A 13,849-nucleotide genomic window follows, 5' to 3' on the forward strand; every position below is an offset into this window, starting at 1 on the left:
ATATATTTATATATATTAATTATATAAATATAATAAAAAATAACATTATTTTGAGCTTCCAAAATTCATCAAAAAACATGTTTTTAAGTTGTTAGGATAATATTTTTAAGATGTCATAACTTTTTTATTTTTAACTTGTAAAATTCTGCTATAAATAATTATTTGTTATTTAAAAAATATATTTTTTTAGCCTAAATAAAAACTTCTTTTAGCCAAAAAAAAGTCAGCCCAAAGTTAATCGGGGCGGGGGCGGGGGTAATAAAGAGGATTCGGGGGCGGGGGCGGGGGTTGGAAGGCTAAACATTTCGGGGGCGGGGGCGGGGACGGGGGAACGGGAAAATTTCAGGAGAGGGGGCGGGGATGCACTCCCCGTCCCGTTTGCCCCCGTTGACATCCCTAAAGTATTCTGACTGAGAAAGAAACCATGTTGTTTTATTGTACATCTAATTGACTATAACTGAATGATGAAAAATGATAATATTAACCTGTTGTTATATATTATGATGGATAAATTTACTGAATAATTATAAAAATATACAAATTGTCATATAAAATAAAAATTACATAATAATCATTTAAAAATCCAAATAAAATGTCGATTAAGTTGTTTTTTTTTTTTTCAAGTTGATGTTACGTTGTTATTCTTTCTAACAATTTTAATTTATTTTATAGTTCAATATGTGATTCTTGACCCGATTTATGTTTGATAGTGGTGTGATGGATGAATTTTTTAAAAAATATATTAGGATGATGGTGGTGTTGTCCAAAAAAATATGAATTAATCCAATAAAAATGAATTAAAAATTTAACTAAAAGAAATTAATAATCAAATAAAGTAATATTTATTAATATATAAAAATTATATATTTATAAATAATATTTTTTAAATATATAATAATCCAATAAAAAGAATTAATCCATTAAAAAGAAATTTAAAAAATATTTAAAAGAAATTAATAATCCAATAAAATAATATTAATTAGACTGAATTGCACAAATAGTTCTTGTGGTTTGCTCAAAATTGTCACTTTGGTCCAAAAAGGTTTGGACTAGCACCACAAATCCAAAGTTTTTATTTTGTTGTGAGTTTAGTCCAGTTTGCTTTGAACTTTTTATTAATGACGATTTTGCCCTTACTTTTTTTAGTTGTTTTTTATTTATTTAAAAACATTTTAAAAGTTTCGTAATTAAAAATAAAACAAAACAGAAAATATTACCCCTATCCCTACCCCACCCTCCCCTTACTCTTTCTCATCCCACTACCAGTTATGCTATCACCACCACCACCGCTACCACCACCGTTGGTCACCAACAACCGGCACTACCACCTCTGGTCACCACCAACACCATAATAACATAATTTTTCCATATCTATATACCAAAACACTCATATAATTCCAGATCTATAATTTCAAATTAAAACTCAAGAACTACCACCACTATCTGATGAATCCAAACATATTTTTTCCAGATCATTATCTATAACCTCAAAATCAGGAACAATCTTTGTAAACCCATATGTGGATTTCATCTTCTTCCTCCAAGAAACCCTTGTTTCAGTGTAGATGCACCTTCTTTAGCTATGGTGGTCATCTGATGAGAAGAAGAGAAAATAGGGAGATGGAGAACGACTCTAGGGCGGAGAAGACGTGCAAACCTCGAAGGTGGCTTCGGCCTTCAGTAGGTCCGATCTGAAAACCCGAATAAACATCGAATCGTTCGTAAGCGCCTCCTCCAACCACTATTCCTTCGTCATCTGATCTATTACGATTCTTTGTAAGTCACTGTTACAGAGAGATGATTTGAGGAGCTTCACAAATTAGGGTTTCAACTGTCACCTTTCTAATTTTTAGGGTTTTAGACGTCGTTTAGGGTTTCTGACGAAAATCTCATGACGAACAGATTTGGGTAACACCTTACATCGATGCTTGAACATAATATATGTCACTGCTTATTTTTTTCGATCTTCCTCGATCTATTGATACCCTCTGTTTTCTTCTTCATCGAGCTTCATCTCTGAAAATTGAGCTACCACTGTGGGATGTGTTTTCAGATATGAAGAGGAGGAGGGTTTTTAGATCGATAGATCTGAAGAAAGTTTTCAGACTTCACTGGCGTAGATCTGTTCTTGTTTGAGGACATCAGAGACCTGAGCTTGTGACTGAAGACTCCGGTTGGAGAGATGAGGCAAAGAGGCGGAGAAGAAACATATCTCAGATCTAGTTTTGGTTTGACGAGAGAGAGAGAGAGAGAGAGAGAGAGAATTTTATTTTTATTTTATTTTTAATTGTTTTCTAATTACTTTAAGAAAAGAAAAATATAAAATAAAATAATAAATGACAAATCCGTCATTTTAAAATGTTTCAAAATTTTTGGACCAAACTCAAACAAAATGAAAAGTTTGGACATGTGGTGCTAGTCCAAACTTTTTTGGACAAAAGTGGCAATTTTGAGCTAAACACAGGGGCTGTTTGTGCAGTTTTGTCTATTAATTAATAGATAAATATTATATATTAAAAATACTATTTATTAAGATATAATAATCCAATAAAAAAGAAATTAAAAAATTATTTAAAAGAAATTAATAATCCAAAAAAGAAAGAATCAGAGTTTGGGGCACAATTGTCTTTCCGGCCTGTTATGCTTGAAAGATATGGTTTTAGAGCTTTCTGGGAAGACATATCTTACCGGGAAAGACCTATTTTTTGTGCATTCAAACAGATCTTTCCGGTCCATTCAGCCAGAAATATCTGTTTGTACCTGAAAAGATGTTTATCAAACGGGGCGTAACTCTTGTTAGTTTCATGTATTCAAGATCCCTCATGTAGTCATGTGCCAAGAACATAGGGGTATTTTCGATCTTTTCACATAATTATTCCACAAATTACTTTTTTTGCTCTCTCTCTCTCTCTCTCTCTCTCTCTCTCTCTCTCTCTCTCGCTCCCCCCCCACACACATACAAGCATCGGAGTACATAGTTGTTCAACGATTTCGTGGCTTTGTGGTGTTAGTGAATATTTAAAGATTAAAAGATGGAAGAACACTCAAGCATTCATCAATGATCGTGAATTATCGAAGAACTACAGAAACAATATAACCCAAAAATTTAAATAATGTTAGGCGTGACTTGATAACAATGTCAAGTCTCAAGATTTTACGAGTCGAGGTGAGTCACGTCGTTTGTAAGGTGTAACTTAAAGCGGTAATTTTGTATATATTTTCTGCTATTATATATATATATATATATATATATATATATATATATATATATATATATATATATATATATATATATATATATATATATATATATATATATATGAGTCAAGATCAAATAAGAAGGAACATTTTCGTAGGAAGATAAGAAGTTTTTTTCTACATATTTTTTAGCGAACAAACAAAATGAATCATTAGATGATTCAAAAGTTAGATGATTCACAAGAAAAAATTCCCAGAAAACATCTTCATGATTTATTTTTAAATAAATTAAGAAAACATTCACTTTTATGATAATTTTAATGAATAACAACAAAATCATTGTATAAATGAATCATCAAGATATTTTGTTGACATTTTTTTTGTGAATCATGTTATTTTTTATTCATCTAGTGATTCATTTGTTTTGTTCGTCAAAAAAATGTGTAGAAAAAAAACTTCTTACCTTCTTACCAAAAAGAATTTCTTACTATATATATATATATATATATATATATATATATATATATATATATATATATATATATATATATATATATAACTTAACGCGACATTTTATTAAAACGTAACGTCAAATACAAGCCTTTGACTCATAATGAACTTTTTAGAAACTTGATATAGCCAGACAAAATCAATTTGTTTTTTTATTGTATTTGGTAATTCAATCAATGATCACAAGAAACACATTTCTTTATAAGATTAACCAATAGATAATTGCTATGTTTTCTATGGGTTCATCCTTTGCAAATTGTACCAAGAAAGTACGAATGTTCCTATTTAAGTTAGGGATAACTACAATAAAGTCCCTATATTGTTGCAAAAGTTTCAATAAAGTCCTAAATTTTTTTTTGAATGAAAAAGCCCAATAAACCGGATAATTTAGCCCTTATCATCCGATGACCCTCTTTTAGCCGGTTACAAAAGTCTACGTGGACTGGGCATGCTTAGGTGGATGGTGAGTTACTTAAGGAAACTTAAATATATACATCATTCACTCGTTCGTGCCCTAAAATCGGACCAGACAAAAATCAAAGTAGGAGGAGGAGCCACAAATGTCGTCTTCATCTTCTGTAGGAAGCAGAAGTTCAAATCGAAGAGTGATGAATCGAATGAGAAGCAGGTGCTATTGCGGTGATCCCATTAGCAAATGGACTTCGTGGACTCCGTTTAACCCATGAAGAAGTTTATAGGTTGCCCAAATTACCAGGATGTACTTAAAGACTGCAAATTGTTCCATTGGGTGGATCCTCCTCTACCAAATCAGTGGTATGCAAATCTCTTACTAGAATTTCACAACAATGTAGATTTGGAGAACAATGCAGTTTTCGGGGACTATGGACAACAACAAGTTGAAGGGAGCTTTTTTGAGGACATTGTAGAACAACCAATGGAACAACCACCAGTGCAAATTCAACCCGTGGAAGGAGTGATAATTCAAGTCCAGAATGGTCAAGAAGGTGGAAAATGGAAATCTTTTTTTATGTGTTCATGGTTTCTTTTGTTTTGTGTTGGTGATGTTGAAGGATTTGAAGGATAGACAGAAGATGTATGGAAAGTAGTGTTTTGGTGTCTTAATTGGTGTGTTTAGTATGTATTATGTTGTCTCCTTTTGTCAAGTGAAATGAATTAACAAGTTTATGTTTATGTGTGAATTAACAAGTTTATGTATAAGTGATTCCAATGTAATCATGAGTGAATAATATGGATAAACAATCAATGGAATGAAACATGAATGGAATCATTAATGAATTGAATCAATAAACAATGGTTGGAATCATGCATGACCGGAATGGAATCATTAACAAACAATGGAATTATTAACAAACAATGGAATCAATAATGATTGGAATCATTTATGACTGGAATCATGCATGACCGGAATCAAGTATGGTTGGAATCATGCATGACGTACCGGAATCAAGTATGGTTGGAATTAAACATGGTTGGAATTCCAATTAACTTAACAACGTAATCAATCACCGCATTAACATACACAATAGAATCAAATCAAGCACAACATAAACATACACAAGTTAATCAAGTTAAAGATACATTAACCATGTTTATCATAGAACATGTAATATTAACCAAAGCCAAATGTTTGATTGGCTAGTTGTGTAAATGCCCAAAACATAATCAAGGGGCCCAAAGCCGATACTTTATATGTCTATCAACAAAAGGGGCTATCAACAGTAGCCTAAAGCCAAAAGTTTGTACATGTTCTTCACAAAAGCATGGGTTAAAAACACCCTAATCTAGACTAAGTGGGTTGGATGAACTCATCCCCTTCCTATTTTTGACAACCACCGCCTTCTTCAATTGTATTTTTGTTATCCTCTCTGAAGTCTTCCTCTTTCTCAGTTTTGGCCTCCTGCCCATGTTCTCCACAACCAGGCCCTCCTGCTCTATCTCCTGTACACCCATGCCATTCTCATTGATTCCCTCCTGATCCATCTCTTGTACACCCATTCCATCCTGATTCATTCCATTCTCATTGATTCCTCCTGATTCATGCCCTCTTGATCCATACCTTCTTGTTCCATGACCTCCTCACCTATGCCCTCTATACCTATATCCTCTTCAATGATTCCCTATGGATCCATATCCTCCAGATCCATTACAATTGGTTGACATTCAGAGACTATTTCTACAGTCAATTGGCTAGGAAATTCAATACCCTGCAACAAGCATATCAATATATGGTTAGGCATGCTAAACACAATAAACTAAAATTATTTTCTAAACCATACCTTTGATATATCAAGCTCCATAGGTAAATGTTTTACACCCTCAAATTCATATAATTCTTCCTCATTGATTCCAAGACAATCCAAAATCTCTTGTGCAGTGTAATTCGACTGTCTCATGAAATCAATATCACTCTTTACATCCCCCCTTATTTCATCATCAACTTCAGGATTTTCCACATCTCTTGGCTCTTCATTATCATTCTCAATAGTAGGATTCACCACATTTTCTTCATCAAGATTAGAAGTTCCCTCACCAAATTTTGTATTCCCTCTACCTCTGTTGCCTCTTCCTCCAGATCCCCTACCACCACCTCTCTTCCATATTCTACCAGATCCACTACCCCCACCTCTATCACCTCTTCTAGATCCTTTCCAGTTAGTCAAATCAGGATCCAATTTGGGCCTTCACATTTTATTTTTAGGTATTGGCTCAAATACAAGCTTTGGATTTTTGTAAGAAGCTTTATTATGCCCCCTTTGAAGACAATTCTTGCACTGTACAGTTCTTCCCTTGGAAGACACTTGGGGGTACTTGTCTTCATGCTCAGAGACATGTCTCCTCCTTTTGACACTGGGTTGTCCTGACATCCTCCTAGTTGTAAGTGGAAGGGGCTTGGTATAGCCAGTTTCTTCCCACAAGTTACTTCCATTGACTGGAAGTATGTTAGACTAATATGTAGCCATGTAATTACTCTTACTAAACCAAGTGCAAATGAATTTCTTTGGATCTTGGTTGGTGTATAAGATTGCTAATTGTGCATACACATAAGGTATCCCTACTATCTCCCATAGTCTGCAGCTGCAGTAATGGTGTTCTAAATCAACTCCATAACTTTGAAAGCCATTCCTAATTTCATATGAATTAACACCACTTGGCACTGCATACCAAGTCCTGCAAATATAAACATTTAGGTTATTATAAAGGTAATAGCAGTTAATTAAAAAGCTACATTTATATACGAAATACAAAATATACCTTATATCCTCAACAAATTCCTCCCATCTTTAGAAGGGCAACTTCACACACATCACCTTCCAGTTTCTGTGCTTCCTCTCTTAAGTTGTAGAACCTTTCCAACATGTAGAGTCTTATTTCTTCAAGCATAGCCAAAAGAGGCTTCTTTCTAGCATCTACAAAGACTGCATTAAAACACTCAACTATCCCATTCTCTATAGACTCACATGCCAAACCACTACCAAAAAATGTCATGCACCATGTATGAGGTTCTCTAGCCATAAGATGATCATATGCACCTTCACTTAAAGTCTTGATCCTATCCATGTTTATCTTGAAATCACTTTCTGTTGTGGATTTTGCAGCTGCCCAAAACATGTTTCTAAATTGTATCCCAATATACACTTTCCTAAAATTATCATAAATATGCCTAGCACATTGTCTGTGCTCTACATTGGGTAGAATTTCCTTTTTAGCTTCAACAAGACCCTAGGAAATGAAAAAAATATATTAGTAACTATTATTAAAAACTATAATAGATCATATGAATTAAATGAACCTGTCATTACCTTGTGTTGATCACTAATGACACATAATCCCATGCCAACATCCAATGAAAGATCTTCACTAACTAGTTCCAAGAACCATTTCCAATTAACCTTGTTTTCAAACTCCACAACCGCCCATGCTATAGGGTAATTTTGATTATTTGCATCTCTATCTATTGCAGTTAGTAGCTCACCCTTGCATTGTCCCTTCAAAAAACACCCATCCAACCCTATAACCCTACGACATCCTATCTTCCACCCATCTTTGATTGCTTTAAAGCACACATATATTCTATGAAAAGTTGTAGTCTGATCAGGATTAATGTTAACAGAAATCCTAACTATGCTACCTGGATTGGCCCTCATCAGTTCATGTCCATAATCCCACACTCTTGCATAATGGTCACTCAAATTGCCATCAATTAAGGACAGTTCCCTACACCTTGATCTATAACATTTTGACCATGACACCTTGCAATGAAATTTACTTTGAATTATTGTCTGTATTTCCTTGCATTTTAACTTTGGTTTCCTTACTAGTTCTTTCACAAACTGCTTTGCTAACCAAGTTGGATTCATATGCCTTGAACTACTAAATTTCCTAACACATGTATGCCTATCATTCATCTTTTTCACCTGGAATGAATTTTCAGTATTCATCCATGAAGAACGAACAATAAAGGGCATTTTTCTGGATCACTAGCACACACAACCACTAGTCTAACACTATCACGCTTCTTGAAACGAATTTTATAACCCTTATAGATGGAATAATTTGTTAAGCATAATTTCAGTTCATGTTTAGATTCATACCTTTCTCTAATAATCAGTTTCATCACATTCCATTTGACCTTCGGATTATGGATGGAGTATATGATTTCATCTTCATCACTAGATTCTTTAGTGTTTTTCTCATCATCTACTTCCACTCGAGCATTCTCTCCTTCACCTTCTACTGGTTCGTCATCACTGTCTTCACAAAGAACATTAAGGAATTCATCTTTTCATCTTGAAATTTATTTGGTTTTTACAAAATCATCAGCTTGAACGTCGATTGTGTCAGGCTCAAATACTTCATCCATCGCCAAAGGACACGAGCATAATCGATCGATCGATTTGTCGGGAATAAAGGAGACGAGAAAAGGGGTTTTCTTAAAAAAAACCCTAAATTAACGAGGTCAACGATACATTCACCATTAAGAAGCCATGTAGACTTTTGTAACCGGCTAAATGCGGGTCACCGTATGATAAGGGCTAAATTTTCCGGTTTATCCGATTTATTGGGCTTTTGCATTCAAAAAATAATTTAGGACTTTATTGAAACTTTTGCAAAAATATAGGGACTTTATTATATTTATCCCATTTAAGTTATGCATTCTTTCATCACTTGCCCAATCTATTTCCCTTTTCGTTATGGTTGTCAAGTTTTTCAATTGGCATTTTTTTAGTGTTCTCAAGTTTACCTGCTACACACTCTTTCTTAATTTTATAATTTATATATAAGCACTTCATTCCTTGAACTTGTGTGATAGGTAATCCTCTCTCTCTCTCTCTCTCTCTCTCTCTATATATATATATATATATATATATATATATATATATATATATATATATATATATATATATATATATACTAGCCGTTTACCCGCGCAAAGCGGCAGTGGCGTATAGCTTCATTCAGCAATTAGTTTGTTTCGGTGATTAGTTTTTTCAGAAACATGTTTTATTTCAAGGAAACAAAAATCATTTCTTTTCGGAGATTAGTATCTATCAAAAATATTTTGTATTTCAAAAATCACGCATTACTTTTACAAATAGTAGTAAAATGTATCAATGTACACATTTGTTCAAAAAAATGTTGTTTTGTTAAACAAAATATATATATATATATATATATATATATATATATATATATATATATATATATATATATACATTTCTATGTCTTTTCCTCAAATAGTTTCCTTTATGATTTAATATTTTTGATTTATAAAAATCTGATACGCGAGAATTAAAAGACTAAATGAATTGTTAGGTTCCAATTAAAATATTACATCTTAGCTCATCGAATCGGTCTTAGTCACATCTCTCACGTTAAAATTGATGAATATAACTATCAGTCCACCCTATTTTAGTTTTATTTTTATTGACACATCTGGCAAATTGTTGGAAAAGGATAGAAGCGCCCTTTATAATTTTTGATAATTTGAATGAAATTATTATTAAAGCAAAGCATCCTTTTCACATGCCAGCTATGATCGCGAAAAAGATTAAACAATTTACCAACATTAAAAAACATAAAATTTTGTAGCTTCTAGTAAAAAGCTAACATTACACCCTTTCTTTTTAATGTAACAAACTGTTATGAACATATCATGTAGTCATTTTTCTTACTTGTAATGGCTAGTGGAATGTATTGAAAGAAGATTCAGGTTTGTAGTGGTAGTATCCACATTAGAACTGACCCATTGGACACATATCTTACAAGACAATCCATATCAATAAACATACCCACCCCACTTGATCAAATCCCACCTGCACAATTACCATTACATATTTAATACCCACAAGCATATGTTATCACTTAATTACAAATAAAAATGATTTATAATAAATTTTATCATAAGCATATAGCAAAGAACTTTATTACCATCTTAATAAACCATTGTACTTTGAAAGTATAATGTGATAATGTTATTTTATGTAAACTTTCAGCTTTCTGCCTTTTTTCTAGCGAAGTGCATGTGTATGAATCATGTAGAATGATTTATATGCATCAGGAATGAAGGAGATGTTTCATGTACGTCTTCCTCAAGAACACTCCCCATTTCATGTTTGTCTTCCTCAGCCTTACTAATGTCAAGATCAACCTGCAAGTTGAAAGAATAAATGGTTTTTTTAGCTTTAAAAACATTAAAAAAGATACTATGAAATCATATTATTACCCAGTAAATATTAACTTTAAGACGTCACAAGGTCTCCAGACACTTAGACACCTTCTAGCTTCTTCAATGCTACAAAGGTGGACCAAGTGTATCATATGGCAACTTTTTCCCATGAGTTGGTTGCCACTTCAGCAATTACTTTGCTTTTGAAGTCCATAACAAGAATTATAAAAACATGCCACTCCAAATTCTTAAGGAATGATCACCTTACAAGGAAAATGATAATTTCCTCCAACATTTTAAATGATAAGTCAATTGTGAAAAAATCAAAAACAAATCAAAATGTACTTTAAAAAAATAAATTTAGTATGAAAAGTTTTGTGGCATTTGGAAATTCTTGTGCCTGGATATGAAGCTACACAATGCAAAAATTAAAGGAAAGGATCATTGCTCAATCAAAAAATGATCAAAATGACAACTACATGATAAACCAATTAAAAAGATGATAAATATATGAAAGCATGAAACTTTTCAAATAACATAAAACTGAATTTAAAAAACATATTATTAAACTTTTGAGCCTGCTTACCCGCTAAGGACGGACAACATCATCCATGATTGCTTTCATGAGAGAACCTTTTCTGCAGGAGATGGTGGTACATCTAATTTAAGTGGATTGTAAATCTTCTTAATTTCATTACTATTGGTAACTGATATTGCCATATTTATACCTATTTTTAGGCAATATTTAAGTACATTTTTATTAATAAATTGATAATATGTTTAGAATAATGGTACTTATGACTTTAAATTGTTATTTTCAGTCAATTAAAAGGATTTTCGAAGAGAGGGACCAAAAGTGACAAGATGTGGAACATGGGAGACTTGAAAGACAAGAAAAGAATAAATCTACGATAAATACTGAATCCATGACGTGGCGAAGTCGGCCACGACGTGGCATGAGGTTTCCAGAAGATAAACATCGCGACACGGAGGATTTCCTTGCACGATACGGATATGTTGAAGCCCACGACGTGGCAAAGCTGGCCACGGCATGGCGCGGGTTTTTGGAGATTATTTAAGTTCTCCTGATTATTACGAAAGGAAGAAGCTTTTGGCTGAAGGAAAGAATTCTAGGAGACAATTCAGAGTGAAAGAAGGGTTCTAGAAGAAGGTTTTCAACACCAAAAAGAATAAAGGTTTATATTTTAGTTAAATAAGAAAATGTTTTCCATTAATTTAAGTTGTGTAGGTTTATTAGTTGCTATGATGAGCAGCTGAATCTAGCTACTCTTGTTTAGCTAGATGAAGCTTCAAACTTATGAATAGTTCAATGTTTATGGATAAAGTTTAGTTGGTAAAAGTTGCCTGTGTTTGGTTTGTAGAACCTAGCATGCTATTGTTTGTTTCTCTATTTGCTTGATTGCATGTTCTGTGTAGCTTAGTGACCATTAACTGCATGCACTTGTTTACCTAATGATTTAGTGAACATTGAATTGTTAAAGCTAGGATTGACCAATCTTAGTTAGTAATTAGAATAAATAAGCTTAGCTGTGCTAGAGAACGTGTATTGTGACCATAATTGCGTTTATATTACAAATCTTACATAGCATATTTACATTCATAATTAGTTCTGTGTTTAATTATGTGTGAACATACATGGTTTGACATGAATTAGTTAATTATTGGTAAAGTTAGAACTAAATTACTAATACAACTAAAAACCAACTTAATAATCCGTAATCATTAGCTAGCCATAAGGAAGAAGTGGATTCAAACTAAACAAGAGTGTGTTTTTACTTATTGAATTTGATTTAAGTTAATCTGATCTTGTAAAATCAGATAAAACCCCTTTTAAACTTGTTAATAATTAGGTTAATTTAATAGTAAGTAAATTAATTAACATACCGTTCCCTGTGATCGACACCCGACTTACCCAAGCTATATTGTAATCTGACTAGGTACACTGCCTATAAGTGCATAGTTAGTTAAGTTTGTTAGGTTATAAATATTAAAACTAGTGAGTACTTTTGTGCACATCAGTAACATTCCTGAGCTTTTCAAGCATGAACTGGCATTCCAAACCCTCTAAAATACAGATCTTGTAAAGTTATCGAGAACTCTGCTATTGTGTCCTTTCTGACATTCTTTGCTGCCAACAACAACTTATAACCTACACAAATAATACATAGATTGATGGATTAAAATGCCTACAAAAGCCAAATAATAGAACCCATAAAGGCTAGGGGTTGTAGAGAATGAGAAAGAGAGACCTCGAAGGGAAGTATGGATTCTGTGGTGGCAGTGGTGAAAAGGGAATAAAATCTGAATTATTTTCATTATGAGATCATACACCTAATTTCTTTCACTTCATGAGTTTTACGAGAACCTGCATGCATGATATACAAAACAAATAATAAGGAGTTAGATTCCCAGATTACTGGATCATTATCCTTCCCAATCACCATATCCCTTAACTATAACCATCCTTACACGAACACAAAGCTTATAAAGCTTATAGTAGAAATTAAAATCAAAATCAGATATCATTAGTCCCCCGACATGGAAAAAAATTACAAAAGTATGAACTGTTCGTCACATAACAAAAATATGCACTATAATGAGAGAATTTTCATCATATCTTTAACAATATGGCAAAATGAACCATCATAAATTACAACAAAAAAACGTGAAACCATGTATTTGACTTGTAACTGCAAATAGAGATAAAGGCCACCATTGCTGATGAACAAAAAACCAAGACCGGGAAATCATAATCGGAAAAACAAATGCACATAGCTCAAAAAAACCTAAATCAGAAAAAAAAACAATAACCCTAATTTCAGCGAAGATGATGAAGATCAGTTCTTTTGGAGAAGGGATCGGATATTACATAGTACCAAGATCAGTAGTAGGGATTCATCGTTTCCACAGACCTTGTGTGGGTGACGTTGTTGTCGTAGGCGGTTGCGATTGGCCAAAAGGAATGTAAAGAAAAGTAAATATGGCGAGGAAAGTAAGAAATTATGAATGGTAGAGGGAGAGAGAGGCATAGTGCGGTGGTAATGAAGGGTTTCATGAGACGATTCAGAGAGAGAAAAGGAAGCGTATTGGGAACTATAGGGTTTCAAAATTTAGATGAACCTAAATATGAGGGAAGGCAGGCCAGGTTCGTAGAATTCTAACGATTTTTGAAGTTTAATATTATTTTATTGGTGGTTATTTGTACTTTAAGCTTAGAGACTTGAACGTCTTAAAAAAATATTATTATTATATTAAATATATTTATAGAAATAGTAGGATTTCCTTTACAAGATATGTATATATATATATATATATATATATATATATATATATATATATATATATATATATATATATATATATATAGTAAGGATCAATAGAAATGCATAAACCCTAAAAATGTATAAAAACATATTTTGAGATATCTAATTTTTTTTACTTTGCAAACCTACGCAATCGCTATTATATATA

At 32.8% G+C, this 13,849-nt stretch overlaps 1 protein-coding gene across 1 annotated transcript; it reads right to left on the reverse strand.

Annotated features, from left to right (window-relative positions):
* Positions 1-6,781: 6,781 nt before the first annotated feature.
* LOC145057308 (uncharacterized) lies at positions 6,782-11,077 on the reverse strand. Its single transcript, XM_079005116.1, has 7 exons — positions 10,991-11,077; positions 10,274-10,339; positions 9,985-10,004; positions 8,195-8,438; positions 7,491-8,105; positions 6,999-7,410; positions 6,782-6,858 (listed from the first exon to the last, which is right to left on the reverse strand). Exons 1-7 carry the CDS (start codon positions 11,075-11,077, stop codon positions 6,782-6,784), a joined length of 1,521 nt encoding a protein of 506 aa, XP_078861242.1.
* Positions 11,078-13,849: the final 2,772 nt, after the last annotated feature.

The sequence above is a fragment of the Lactuca serriola genome, chromosome 1, assembly GCF_051521515.1.
Source record: "Lactuca serriola cultivar US96UC23 chromosome 1, Lser_US96UC23_V15, whole genome shotgun sequence".
Lineage (NCBI taxonomy): Eukaryota > Viridiplantae > Streptophyta > Magnoliopsida > Asterales > Asteraceae > Lactuca > Lactuca serriola.

What these genes read in the sequence shown, in the direction of transcription:
- LOC145057308 (XM_079005116.1), bottom strand. Translation starts at nt 11,077, where the DNA reads ATGGCAATATCAGTTACCAATAGTAATGAAATTAAGAAGATTTACAAT. An exon ending in GGAGTGTTCTTGAGGAAGAC is followed by an intron (nt 10,005 to 10,273) that starts GTACATGAAACA and finishes GTAATTGTGCAG; the next exon opens with GTGGGATTTGATCAAGTGGG. An exon ending in TCATTAGTGATCAACACAAG is followed by an intron (nt 7,411 to 7,490) that starts GTAATGACAGGT and finishes TTCATTTCCTAG; the next exon opens with GGTCTTGTTGAAGCTAAAAA.